We start from the raw sequence: 14,962 nt of genomic DNA, 5'->3' as shown, positions 1-14,962 counted from the left end.
AATCTGGTTCCAAATTAAAATGCATTAACAACATGAGGGAATGAGTTTGAGACAGCAGGCTAACTCATGGCCAGACATTAATAATGGGAGTGATCACATACTATAACCTACATGTCTGATTTGAAACATCAGATACAAAAGCCCTACTCAGTTGTCTGCAGCTGTGACAGGACTGGACTAACAACATGTTAAAACGAAGTGAGCCATCCCATTCCGAGACCATCTCTATCATTAACTCTCAGTCCAATTCTCAGCACCTTGAGGTGTCCATCATAGTGACTTAGCACATCCAGCACCAGGCTGTCTACTTTAAGCTGACTGAACATTGTTGCCCTCAGGTCTGGTGAATAATACACAGTGGATAAATGTCTCCAGTGATGAGACTTGTAGAGAACAAGCTGAGAAAACAAGTCAATAAAGTGATAAGCAGAGAGACTTACAAGACCTCTCTCTGCCCCTTTAGCTGCTGCTTTGGCACCATTAGATTTGTGATTTACTCGAGTAAGGCGACATTTGGTCAATAAAACTCTTAGGAACAACTGAACTATGGCAGCACATTCAATAATAAAACACGAGAAACGACAAGTATAGTTCCTGTTTTGTGTTTCTCCCACCCTAATCTTTCCCCTGCTTTAAAGACACTTTGATGATACAGTATAACCTCTTTCAAGAATTCCTGTGCATTCTAAGCTGAAGTCTGATGACAGCACTATAGATAGAAGCAACAACAACAACAAAGGTGAAAGAATTGCTTCACCGATATCAAAAAATACTTTCTAAGCTGTAAATATGGTTTTAATTTGGCTGAGACATGTGAGATATCTGCAGATGACACTCACATGATATGGTATTATAAATAATACAAGCACGGCCAGGAGGTGAACAAGTCTGGATGTTTGTGTCTGTGTGAACCTGTGAAAGAATTTGAGTGAAAAAGGTGTAATGAGGTTTTTCCCACATGGAACATGGACATGAACATGGAAACACACACGCACTTGGCAATGAGTAGCCTACCTCAGGGAAATCAGGATTTTGTAGTTACATAAAAATAACTACTTTGCCTTGTGCTGAGATGCTAACATACACACATCTTTTAAAAATACACACTGTCACAGTAGGGATAGGTACGACAGCCCTGAAAAAATCTATTAGAAAAATAAATACAAACGATAAAAAAGGAGAAAACACAAAACCAGAACTGAAATTAAAAAGAACAATCTTCCTCAAGTTTAAAAGAAGAAAGAAAAACAGATGTTTGAAAAAGGAAAAGCTTCTTGTTGTGAGGAAAAGTACTAACCAAAACACCACTACACCACCCATCATTATTCTCCCTCATGTCTGATACTATAGCCTTGTGCCAGAGGTTGCTGCGATCCTTTTCATTGCAGGCAGCTGTTAAAGACATGTGGCACCCTTCCTCTCCTCCCACCTGGATCCCTAGATCATTTCTGCCACATGCAGAAACTAGACTTAGAGCGAGAGCTAGAGTAACAGTCAGTTAACAAGCAGTTTCTGCAACACTTCAGATTACTGACTAGAGTACCTAATGGTAACTTCGTTCCTCTTCATGCTAAGGCTGAAAACTACATTCACATTTTTCATTACAACATGTCTGATTCTCAGATGTGGTGATACTACGTGCAGCTTTTTCTTATCTAAACCTTGTAACTATCCATCTCTCCAACTGTTTGCCACAGGCCTCCCTCTTTAAATATCTCAAGTGTGAGACTTTGCTTTGTGGAAACATCCCTGACCTCCCTCTCAGCCTGTCTGGCTCTTGTAGCTCTCTCTGTTCGCTCATCACTAATAGTTTGGGTTTTACAACTGATCATGCACAGATTTTCAGGCTACAGACATAATATATGCTCTTCTATTAGCATCTAACCTTGACAGACACTTCCAGGACCTGTTCTCTGTAAAAAACATCATCCCTTACAGAGTAATCACAGTTGCCCAGGCCTTCTCCTTGAGTAGCCTATCAAAGGTAACAAAATCCTTTTTTTTTTTGGTACACTTTTAATTGCTGCTTTTTTAAGCTACATCAGAGCAAGAGCCAGGCTGCAGATGGTCTGCCAGCATGCAACTGCATATTGTGACAAAACTAGCTAGAAGAATCTCTGCTGCCTGTATTATCAGAGCGTTAAAATCAGCATTGAGGTTGCTGACTAGATGCTGAAAAACAGACCTATCAAATACGTATAAAGCATCAAAAAGCCTAACATCCCCTGACACAAATGGGCCTTCATCTGCCTGCTACTACTCAAACATTGTCCTCCAATCCTCCACAATTCCATAAGCATCCATTACAGACCTAAATCCCCATGATCACAGATAAGTGCTCTAAGATACAGTTAGGTAACACTTCAGGCTTCAAGAGTCACAGAGCTTTACTGTTGCAATGTTTACCTTCTCTCAGGGGCTCGACTAGTCACTTCATAGCATTTGCCATATTTTATTTTAAATCATTGTCTGCATTTATTTTTCTAATAGATGACAATTTAAAATTGCTCATCAGGGCCACCACAGATAACTCATATGGATTTATTTAACCATAAGATTCCCAAAGAGCTGTATCAGTGGTCAGATGTGGGTTTGAGTGTGATGCAAATCTGGATGAATATCTCATTAAAAGCAAGGTTAATAAGAACTAGGAAAAAATAATACAACATAACCTTAATGTGTTGATTACCAATTCAACCAAATTTAAACTTTGACTCTAGGACAGGAAAAACCTTTTGAACAAAGAAGATGCAGCATTAAGAGAAAAGCTTTCCCAGTTTGTAATCATGCAGAGATAAATACTACAGACCCAGACCCTGGTAAATATGCTGAACCTTTACCAATAGAGGGGATATTAATGAGGAGAACCTTTATTTAAATGCTTAAGTTTCAGAATAGAAAACACTGGGGCCATACTTGGCTATGTTATGTTTTTGGCAAATTTCTTTTCATTTGCTGATTTGTTGTTATATGTTATATACATATACATATAAAACTGAGCAAAACAAAATAATCATATTTAGGTTATTTAGTTTATGTTTTGTCTATGCTAAGTATTTTTCTTTCCTCCCCTTAGAAAAAGTGAGTGGCTAGTAGAGTTTCATCAGGTTTCCATCAGCTCCACTGAATAAGACACCCCACAGACTGATTCTTCTCAGCCCACAACACACCACAGCTTCCCATCCCAGGAGTGGACCCATTTAAGTGTGACTGTTCAAATATCTGAGAAGGGATGGTAGATAGAGAGTGTTTTCTTTTATTTTTTTGCCCAAGAGAGTGTGAGACAGATGCTGCTAGGCACTGGCTTACATTTCTAATGAACACCCTGGCATCAGTATCCATTAGTGAGTGAACAATCTTCCCCTGAAGACAAAGCTCAGTGGAGGTTACTGACCTGGGTGGAAGATATAGCTGTCAAGCAAGAAATGGTGTCACACACTGAGGAGTAGAGGACTGCTACGACCTGCATGTAGGGAAATAAATATCCTGTGGCACAGCCAGGCATGTAATGGGAAAACCAAGGCACCAAAACCAAGAACGGACACACACACACACACACACACACACACACACACACACACACACACACACACACACACACACACACACACACACACACACACACACACACACACACACACAAAGACAAATTGAGATAAAATATGCAGCTTGATCAACAAAGGCAGATCATTGCTCATAAATCACAATAAAGTTGGACTCTATTTTTCTACATTAGTATTTTTAAGTGTGATGACAGTTTTTCGCAGTGATTGATGTCAGAGTATTTTGACTCTGGCGTTCAGATACACCAGTGCATTCTGTGGTCCAAACAAATATTACTTTTCCAAACCGCATTTTATGCTCACTATAATGTGTGGAAAACAAGTTAAACTGAGATGAAAACGGAGCTTTATTACAGATGTACAATGACATCCCAGTATAAAACAACACAAATATAACAGATGGCTGCTGCCAGAGCGATTATTTGTCTACAACACATCAAGGTACCTTTTCAGAAATAGCAGCTCTCAAAGTGATCCAACCGAGGCGACCAAGGCATTTTCATCAAATGCTATTGTTTTGTCTGAGTGCCACATTTTATGGTGCTTTGGCTGGAGCAGCATCTCAGCGGACGCCTGCTGTCTCTGCAAGCTGGACTGAAGGAAATTAACCTGGAGTCTCTGGAGGAGGTGGTGGGATGGCAGAGAATCTGCGCTTCTGTGCCCAGCATCCCCCCAGCCAGCCAACCACGAGGTGTAATGAGGAACACCTTAAGTGATCAGCCAATAATTTCAAGCAGTGCCAAGCAGTGCTGTAGTCTTTAATCCTTCTCATACAGACAGTGAATAAGTGACTGAATGAGCAAGTGCTGATTTAAAATCCCAAAATGGAAATAATGACAGTAATATTACATTTGATTTTTTTTTCTTGTAATACTTATACTTTTCATTGTTGACTTCAAGTTGATTTAGCTGAATTTCTGTTGTTTTTTGGTTAAAGGTTAAAAGATTTTCTAAAGATCTATGATAAAAAAAAATAGGATCAGAGTAAGTCAGAAGCTCTTTATTTATTGATAAGATGGGATTTTACTTGATGTAGATGTTTCTAGATTCTCCTTTTTTAAATTTCATGTTACTTGTGCTTTCAGGGGAAACCTTTTACCTCCTTGTCTGCAACACTTATACATTTAGGTTCGTGAGGTACAGGAATGAAGAGAGGAAATGCAAAAAGCGATTACAGTTCTTAAATCTTTAATGTAAACAGCAGTTTTGAGGGGCTTTGAAAAAATCCTAAAGAAAAACATCTGAAGGTATTAAATAGGAAGGGGCAAATATATAAATCATACTAGAAATAACAACCATGATCCGTTTTTAAATTAAAAAAATACATAAACTTTCAATTTAGTGGCCGTATAGTCCTGAACACACACAAAAAAGACAATTTCCCTTTACCAAATACTAACATCCTCTGTGTTATACCAACTACTTGGCAGTTTCACAATTTTAAAATCACAAAATTCTGACCATCTTATAAATGATAATGAAAAAAAAAAAAAGCTCAAATATTGCTTAGGAATGTTGTGTACAGCAGTCATTACAACGACAGACTTAAATGAGGGAGAGATGAGTGTGTCTTTCACAATGATGGTGCTTGGGGCTTGTTTTTGGCAAAGCCACTGTGTAGGTGTGTGCAATATGCCATAAGCAGCGGTGGGATAATAACATAAAGAATATTTTAAAAGAGAGGCTTTTTTACTGTAGTACAGTGCCTGGATTTTGAGGATTGACTTATTCTAACAGTCTTCAGGATATGTGTAGCAGGACAGAGCGGATATAAGAAATATATTTTTAAGAAGTATTGGTCTTAAAATGTATTTTAGCCTTCCATTCAGCCTGTTGGGATACGGTTAGCTGCCACAAATACTGAAAGTGAGAATGTGACAGGGAATATTACTGGGCAGGTGACAACAAAAACCTGAACTACACAATCACAATCCCTCCCCACACAAAAGCCCTGAGGAAAAAATAATAAAATAAACATAAAAAGGACAAGGAAGCTGAATCAAACAGAATTTCTAAGCATTTGTCTACAACAATCTTCAAGCAGTCGAGAAGAAGTGAATGTTTCGAAATATCAGACACAGGAGGAGAGCGAGGAAGAACACGAAGGGCGACCAATAAAAGGCCTAACAAATACTTCCTGCTTTCTCTTCTCCACCGACCCCAAGTCCCTCATGTGCAGTGATACTAATAATATACGACCGTTTTCTCTCTTATAAGGGTCTAGCAAGAAGCAAGAGGAAAACGGTTTCAATAAATCCATTTTCTTTCATATCACAGTTCACTCTTTACATTATATGGTTTTATTCATTGTTGTTCCAGTTTTTAAGAAAAGGGGGATTGGTCCAGTGAGTACAGTAGGTGCTGGGGGGTCTGGGGTTTAGGCTTGTGGGTTGTTGGTCTAATTACAGTCGTAAACAAAGTCATAGTTGCTAGGTTCTTTGGGAATTGGGGGCGGAGCCTCGGGAATCTGGATATTCTCTAAATCCAAGAGGCGGAGCTTCATCTCCATGGAGAGGAGGGTGTCCATGTCAGATTTGGTATTATCGCTGGTCATCTCCTTACCGAGGAGGGCGTTTAGACCGTCTGTCCACACACAGTACTGCAGAGAGCGATACACAGAGGTGCAGCCAAAATGAAAACAAATCAGTAACAGCAAAAAGAAAGTGATCATAAACACAAAATGAATTCTTCCAACATCTCCAAACTACATTTAAAGATGATATATTTCCATATCTCCTCCAACAGCCCACACACAAAGCAGTTTGGGGTTAAGTTAATTGGTGACTAAGTTGCCCGCAGGTGTGATTGTGAGTGTTTGTCTGTCTCTGTGTGTCAGCCCTGTGATAGACTGGAGATCTGTCCAGGGCGTACCCCGCTTCTCACTCAATGTCAGCTGGGATTGAACCCAGCCCCCTCATGACCCTGGATGTTCCAAAATAAGTGGGAAATGATGGATGGCTGTAAGAATATTTCCATATCTTCCATATGCTGTTGACAGCATACATACTTCACTTGCTTTAGAGACACGCAGAAATAAAAGACACTAACCACCAAGGGAGGAAAGTTTGTGTACACTGTATCTTGAGAACTAGAGCAGGAGACACCTTCTTCTTTCTTGTCCTACATACAAAGTTTTTTGTTTAAAAAATAAAATTTTGGATACAAGCACCACGAAAATGCTGTGCACTATCCTTAGAGAACTTTTATGCTTTTGTCTTTGGTGTGTAATAATGATGCCATAATAAACAAAACACAACCCCTCTCTTTTTGCCAAGTTGTTAAAGTAACTACTGTAATAAACCAAACTCTCTTTAACTCCCAAGTGCTTGCAGTCCAAGGAGTCGAGTGAAATAGTGGACAATCAGAAGATATACATTTATCTCCTGAGACTTTTACACTTTATTATTATACATTATTCCATAAATACTTCTGAGCACATCAGACTATTGTGGGGAATATTGCAAACCCATAAACAGGACTGGTTTATAGTCTTGCTATATCTGTATTGGATTTTTGCATCACTGTGATGCAATGTGAAATTGTGAATAATCCAAATATTTTATACATCAATGGACTCGCACTTATATTCCAGAAAATATCTTGTCGTAATCCATTATAATATTTAATAACACATACCACTTCTAACTATAAGCTGCAAATTATAAATGTTTAGACAAATTAGCAAACTAATTCATACCAGTCGCTCTATTATTGCTTTACAATCATAAGCTAATTCATTAGGTGTGTGACATGACATGTATATACAATTGACTTACATGACATACTGCAGAAAAACTTTCTGTTTGTGTGCCAAACACGTCGTCGGTGGCGGGACGTTTGCTTACCTCATGCTTGTCAGGAGCGATGAAGTTTAAATACTCGTCAGACTCATAGAGGACAGAGAAGGCCAGCTCTAACACCTCCTGGAGCAGAGGACAGAGTGAAAGGCACGGAGGGAGGAGTGAGAAAGAGAAAATGCAAATACAGACCAGACAGAGTGGAGGAGGTGGGATGGGAGGTAAACGAAAAAGGGGGAAGAAGAAATAACAGGTGAGATTTACACCACAATGCTGTCAAACCAGTGCAATCTACCTTTGCTCTCGTCACCATCTGTTACATCAGCTGCACATCAACTCATCAGGCATCAGCAAGAGAGAAGTCAGAGAGAACTGCACTGGATGCCTTTAGATAGTAGTCTGCTGCAAAAAGCCTAGGGGTGCTGGGAATATGCGATATAATATGATTTCAGGTATATTCCCTAAAACCCCACTGTGCTCTGTACGAAATAAATTGAACACGGTGTGAGAACAGATCAGGGACACCAAGAGCCATATTTGTTTACATGCTTGCAATCTGTGTGACATTAGTGTCTGATTTGCCAAGACAGCAAGTTAATTACACAGTCTGGTTCTGCAGTCTAGGTGCATTTTGTGATGGAGAGTTCAAAAGATACAGTCTAAGATTAGGAGGCTCAGAAATTTATCTAGTGCTGCTGAAATAGAAATACTTATTACAGAAGCAACTGAAATTTTAAATATTTTCTTGTCATAATTAAATTCAAGAAAAAAAGTATATATAGCATCTAATGGATCTATTACTTAATAAATACGATTTATTATTCATTGAAAAGTTGACTAACTAATGCTCTGCAAGTTTTTAAAACCTCATCTTATTTTATAGACATGTAAACCCTTAACACAGAAAATACTCAATAAAAGGTTGTATAAACAAGAAGTAAGTTGCCTCTACAGTCAGGTTAGCAGAGCTGCACTAAAATGTACATTTGTTACATGTAACCCCCAGACAGCATTAAAAGCTATGTTGATAGCTCAAGTTTATGACCACAAAAACACTACTCTGGTCTTTGGTGTAATAAAATAGCTAGTGCATTCGTTTGTTACTGTTTTGTCTTTGTTCTAATTAAATACAGCCCCGATTTTTGTGCTGCTGTGTCTGCTATCAATTAGTTTCAGTGAAATGCCGGTTAATTAAATTTCTCCCGTGCCCCCCAAAACATTTCTTATTTTAATATACTGTAGCCGCACAAAGCTGCACCTGATTTTCCAGACCCATCTGAAACTGCATGAATATTCGTAAATGCAGCAGAACGTGCAATCATCCACAGTTATTATGTATCCCCCAGTCATTAGCTCTATCCTCCTTTTACTATGCACGTAAAGCTAAAAGGCTAGTTTCAGTAATGAGATGCAAAGTGCAGCACAGCTGACAGGAAAACTGCTCTTCCAGGTCGGTGCACCCATTTTCTAAATAACAAGCATGTCTTGAGGCACAGAAAGTAGGAGATATGTATAGAATAATTACAGAAATACACCATAATTAAAGTAATCAATGGTTGTGATGAATACATGTGTAATAAGCCACTCTGAAAACACTGCTCGCCACCTCGTCCTTCTCAGAGTCACACACGTGATTCACATCTAGCTCTGCTCTAAACCCTGTAGAGGTGACTTTGCTGGCCTTGTAACAGTGAGTAATGAAATGCGCTTGTGTTCTCATTCACAACAGGCACGACAGGCATGCTAGATGGGCCACAGTCCCCCTCCCCCCAGGACATTCTCCTAGACCTGCACTTATTGACAAGGTAATAAAGGAGACAAAGCAGGAAGAAGGTGTGCTGCTTTGTGTTCAAGGCTATTTATCCAAGATCCAATAAATCAGAGTCCCAGGGGTGGGGTATGAAGGTTTGCAGAGACAAAGTGCCAGAGATGAAGGACCATTGTGTACACAGACGTAGACAAAATGGCTCTTTCATTCATTCTTTCAAGGCACCACAGAGGGCATGCTGATATGTTACTCTCAAATTCGAACAGCAAATAAATAAATAAATACAAATAAAATAAATGTCAATATGTTTTTGGTGGCTCTTGGATGATTGGGGCTTGCAGCTAAATAAATACTGTGTGATTTATTTCCACACAGTGCTGCTGATGGATACGTCTCTCTGTGCTGAGCAACGAGATGCAAGTTATTGTGATATTTGCCAGAGCAAAATTATGTAACTGACATCATGTTATGCAACTCCCATGTACACAGAAATACATTCTCTTGCCTGGATACACACCCACCCACACGTATGCAATGTGTACACACATGCATGCACACACACACACACACACACACACACACACACACACACACACACACACACACACACACACACACACACGTGTACACATATGCACACACATACACACACCTTGTTTTGCTTCAGGGCTCCCTTCTCCTTCATGTGAGGACAGTCTTTGCCGGTTATAACAGCTTTGATATCAGCCACAGGCACTGTAGAGAGGACAGAAGTGAGTTCACAACAACAACAACTTCCCGGTGACAACTGTGTCATCCCAGATGGGTGGCTGGTTTACTCAAAATGATTAAAACTTAAAATCCTCCCCTGATCTGCTACTGTGCAAGAATTTTGATTAGAACTGATCATTACACTGACTCTTAACACCAGATGGTGTCAGTGACAGTTGCTTATCACTGCATATACTGTATTTTGTTGTTGTGTTTGCCTTTGACAGGGACAGAGAACACAGACTTAAAATACAATTTTTAATAAATCTTCTGAGCTGCACTGGGTTAAAATAGTGGGCTGGGGCTGTTTGACACTCACGTTTGTCCTGTAAGGAGTCGTGGGGCACCTCGCCCTGGGGGCACTCTTCCAGATCTCCATAGTGCAGGACTTTATGATTTGGTGACAGACGGCAATACCAAAACTTATCTGGACGTAATGATGAGATGAAGGGAAGACAGGGGAGAGGAAGAGACAGATTGAGTGAATTTATAAAATAAGCCAGTGGCTGGTAAAAACATCATATGGGGCAGCATTAGTCATCAACTAGAAGAGAAAATTAGCAAGGCAAAAAAAATAAAAAAAACAAAAAAAAAAACTGTGACAAAAAATAGAGAGAGGGAAAGAGAAAACAGCCAAGAGGAAAATCCACAGATGGGCTGTGTATCAGGGAGGAATCTTGACGGGCAACAAATCAGACAGTTGGCCTTCATCATTTTAACAGTGATTCAACAACAATATACACACTCAAGATCAAGAAAGGACGTCTTGGGTTTTGTTTTTTCCTCTGGAACATTAACAGTGACCTGGTGAAACTTGATTTCACATGGATGAATTTTACTTTCTAACTGTGTTCATCTCAGTCACTACGTGGCTTTGACTCAGGAGCTACTGAGGCCCAGCCCATTGGACTGAAATATTGGTATATATCCAGATGGAGGGTGTTTTTTAGGAAAATAAGCAGCTTGCAGGTTTTAGGCAGCTTGTGATAACATTTTGTCTTTCAGTGTGTTTGCGAGTGTTAATATTTGCATATAAATTCATAAAACACTACAAATTCAAGCCTACATGAAGGATGTCTGGAGCATCTTTGACTGACAGAAATAAAAACACGGGCAGAAGCAGGCCACAGCAGCTGCCACAGGCCTTCCAGAGTGGGTTGCTTTTCTGATTGTTTTTCTTCATTCTCATTTCTTCATAGTCACACCAGTTTTGGTTAAGCTAATCTTCATAATATTTACAAGGCAGTCCCAGAAAACTGTTTTACACTTTGGTGATTAAAAGATGTCAAAGTATAACACAGAAAATAGTAACAACTGTGTAATAAATCCTGTTTATGCAACTATTTATATGCACCTGTTTCTGAGACTGTGCCAAGGATATACAACCATTTAAGAGGCTGCAATCTAATGATTTTGAATTAGTGAAAGTGAAAAGCACAAAGAAGCCTTAAATTATGAGTTGCAACTGTAGGATGGTCCATTTATGCCAAAGATATAATAATTTCCACAGTTGTTTGGTCTAAAGTCGCACATGCTGACTTTTTTACGTGTTCAAAATGCAACTAAATGCTTTTTGTGTCAACTTTAGATTTAAGAAATACATTATTTCATTTTGAAAAGACAGAGTAGCTGATGGAGCTGATTGTGTTTTCTCTTGGTGGCTTGTATGAGTATCCTTTATCTACCAGCTGTAAAAGCACTGGTCACTGCCCCCTCTGCCAGCTCCTGTGGCTAGCCTGGTGTTCTTCAGAGGTTCCCTGCCAAGGTGGGCACGGCACTGAGCTGGCAGTGACTGGGGAGGTCTGGCTGGCGTGCTCATGGGTGGTACAATCCAAATCCTGATTGCTGAAAATAGACACTTGGTGATGCCAGGCTTGTGCAGAGTGGCACCAGCCCATGTGGAGCAGAAAGAGATGTGTGTGCCGGCTATTCAGCTTAACTGATCATGTGTCAGTATACATAGACATATGTTTTATTTTTGGCTGGAAGACTCTGCATCTCTAGTTTGGATTTAATGTCATCCGTGAATAATTTAAAACAACAACAACAACAAAAAAAGTCTTAATCTGAATCAAACTCCAGAAAGATTCAACAGACTCATGCAAATTTGAAAAACTTAATGCAGCATTTACCTAAAAGTCACTTTCCTCAAGTTCTGTTACCTGCCAGTTATGCAGCACTTAAGATGCTACAGGTACCACTCTCTCTTCTAAACTTCAAAACACCATCAATCTGAGCTTTTACAGAGAAGCAACCCTTTGTACTGGGCAGAATGGCACTTTGGAAGGTAGAACTAAGAGTCATCTGCACTGATGTCAGCTAAATTAATATTTGATGTAGGTACTTGAGTCCCCGCAGGCTCAAGGACTTTGAAATAGTCGTGCAAGATTCTAGGGGAAGAGTGGGAGACGGAGGAAGGGCAGGGGGGGAGGGATGCACATTTTATATACATAAAAAAAAAAGGCCTAGATACATAGAGAGTAGACAGAGAGCCAGCACATGTAAGTATAGGTTTTGTAAAAGTTTGTTTGAGGACTGTAGAAAAGACCAATAAAAAAAGGTTTCACCATTATATACACCCTCATCTTGAGTTAACATCTCATCCCATGTGAGCACTATGTGAAAATTAAACTACTGCCTGAGGTCTGCAAAGTTCTCGTCACAGTATATACTGTTACTTGCAGCATGAGAACAAAGAGCAGCAGATAGAGAAGGAAATGTGGGAGTATTGTGGAGAAACAGCATGTCCTTGACTCGTTCGAGTGTCCTCAGACGTAAAAGTTGGGAGCAGGCAGACGACTTGCCTACGGTGTGTTGGTGCAGCAGATGAAACCCAACAGGCTACTCTGTAAAATTAAATCCAGTGAGGCTCATAACTTGCTTTATATTCTATTACTGGATCTACCATTCCTGAATGGCTAATGGTTTTCTTTCTGTGTTTAGTATGCATGTGGCAGTGTGCGCACATGTGCATGTGTCGTTAGTTCCTCCGACAAGCTCTCTAGGATCTAGCAGGAGTAACCATCATGTGCTTTTATGAGCACATACACAGAATGTAGCTGCACAAATGCCAGTCAAGCATAAATCAGCTGACCTCAAGCACCTAAAACGATCAGATAGTCAGTCTGGGTGATGCTCTGCACCTCAACATCTGCCCTCAAATCTCTTTTATTTCGCTCCTGTGTTTCTATAATCCAGCTTTGACAACATCTGGATGACAGCTGCCAAGACACATCAAAATCAGGCAATAATGTCAGTGAATGGTGCAAGAAGAAAAAGACATCAGGTTTTACTCAATTTGATTTGACTCATTTGAAAGAACAGGTCCTGCAGGGCATCCTGAACCGTGTGCTTTTCACTGGGTTTTTAATTTGTTTGTTTATGTAGACAGACAGGAAAGTGAGAGAGGGGTGAAGGGAAGTGCAGGAGGGAGGACAGAAATGAAGGGATCAGGTCTCAAAGCTGATTAAATCCTCTTTGACTGAGGAGTAGTATATTACACAGGCTAAATGCTACCACTGCTAGTCCTCTCTCTCCCTCTTTCACTCCTCTATCACTTTCTGTCTCGTTGAAGTCAGCGTGAAAGACGATATTAGGCTGAATGAGTCGAACATGCTCTTATCTGAGCTGGCTGCTGGGCTTTTCCTTTCCATCCTTTTTTCCTCTAGCCTCAATACATAAACTAAACAAAGTCAAAGGCACACACTGTGTGAGACTGCATGGCACAAAAATTCTGTCTCAGAAAAAGAAATGCTGCATACCCTCCATATTGGCCTGATGTTACCACAGTCTGTCTTTTGTTGATCTTTTATGTCTTTTCTTAAGGCCTCCATAAGAATTTATCATAAGGCCAGAGCATAAATGTGATTTATGGTTCTTTATGTCTTCGTATTTCATTGTTATATATCTGTGTGTCCTGGGGAAACTTTGCATCAGACAGAAAGACATACTGTGCACTGCATTTCTGCCTGTATTTGAACAACAGAGGTGGCATGTCACTATGTGTCTATATGCCATATCAACTGAGAGTCAGCAAACAGCATGAGCTTCACGACAGCAGCACTTCAAAGATCGTTCTTTTTTTTTTTAAAAGGAATAAGGCGATGAGTAGGGGTGCAGAGGGGAGGGATAAAGAACAAAGGGAGACAGGGAAGGAAGTAGAACAAGAGTCCTCCTGGACAGACCAGAGGGAGCTGTGAATTTCAGTGCCTCTGTGGTTATGATCTGTGTATGCGTGCATGTACGTGTGAGTCCTGAGTCTGACCTTGCCTCCTGCGACTGCTGATTTTCCTGAAGCAGGTCCCCTCACACAACCTGTTGAGCCTCTGCTGTTTGATCAGCTCCATGATCTCTGGCTGGATCTTCTCCCGCAGCTCCCTGCAAAAAATACAAGCACGTACTATTTAAAGAGAATTATCTAAATTCTCTAAACCACACCCATCTGGTATGGCAAGAAAACGACAGTAAGATAATCCAAATCCTGCAAATGAATTCTATTATATTCCCCCAGGTTTTTTAGCAGCATGCAAGATTTATCTGATTGACAAAATCCTGTGGATTATGAGTCTCAGGGGGAAGAGAAACACAGATATACCTGCACATATGCATGCATATGTACAGTACAGTACATACACACGCTCAGAAATATTCCACATAAGCTGTTTAATGGAAATCTGCACTGCAACAACTCCTGCTCAGACTGCTGTCATTCTGTGTATTCATACATCTACATATATGAGAGTCTATTCTGCATACTGATGCAAAGCACACACGACTAGTCACCAAAATGATATTTCGTATATATATCTGCCTGAGCAGTGCTTCTGCTGCTCCCCATTTATTTCTCATCATTATACTTGAGTCCTTTCTCTTCCAGTTTACTTTTTATTGGTTTTGTGTTCCAGAACTGCAGATGCTGGCAGGATTTCAGGTTTGTTTTTTTTGTTTTTTTACACATAAAGGCTCTTATCCTTTTTTCCTCATCTCCTTTAGGATCATTTGCTCTCTCTTCATCTGTCTCCCCGGTCACCCTCCCTATCTGTGTTTGCCTCATCAGTGACTCCAGTCATTACATTGATCTGTGG

General features: G+C 40.0%; 1 protein-coding gene across 3 annotated transcripts in view; it reads right to left on the bottom strand.

Annotated features, from left to right (window-relative positions):
- Nucleotides 1-4,734: 4,734 nt before the first annotated feature.
- The window catches only part of elmo1 (engulfment and cell motility 1 (ced-12 homolog, C. elegans)), an 85,779-nt gene continuing 75,551 nt past the window's right edge, over nucleotides 4,735-14,962 (bottom strand). For all 3 annotated transcript variants that reach the window (XM_026299766.1, XM_026299764.1, XM_026299767.1), the window contains exons 18-22: nucleotides 14,143-14,255; nucleotides 10,198-10,305; nucleotides 9,781-9,863; nucleotides 7,409-7,486; nucleotides 4,735-6,162 (exon numbers count right to left, since the gene is read on the bottom strand). In XM_026299766.1, coding sequence (XP_026155551.1) covers nucleotides 5,962-6,162; nucleotides 7,409-7,486; nucleotides 9,781-9,863; nucleotides 10,198-10,305; nucleotides 14,143-14,255 — 583 coding nt within the window. In that variant the 3' untranslated portion in view covers nucleotides 4,735-5,961. The remainder of the gene's footprint in view (nucleotides 6,163-7,408; nucleotides 7,487-9,780; nucleotides 9,864-10,197; nucleotides 10,306-14,142; nucleotides 14,256-14,962) is intronic.

Source organism: Mastacembelus armatus, chromosome 11, assembly GCF_900324485.2.
Source record: "Mastacembelus armatus chromosome 11, fMasArm1.2, whole genome shotgun sequence".
Taxonomy (NCBI): Eukaryota; Metazoa; Chordata; class Actinopteri; order Synbranchiformes; family Mastacembelidae; genus Mastacembelus; species Mastacembelus armatus.
The sequence above is the reverse complement of the archived record's forward strand: the minus strand, read 5'-3'. Positions and strand labels throughout refer to the sequence as shown.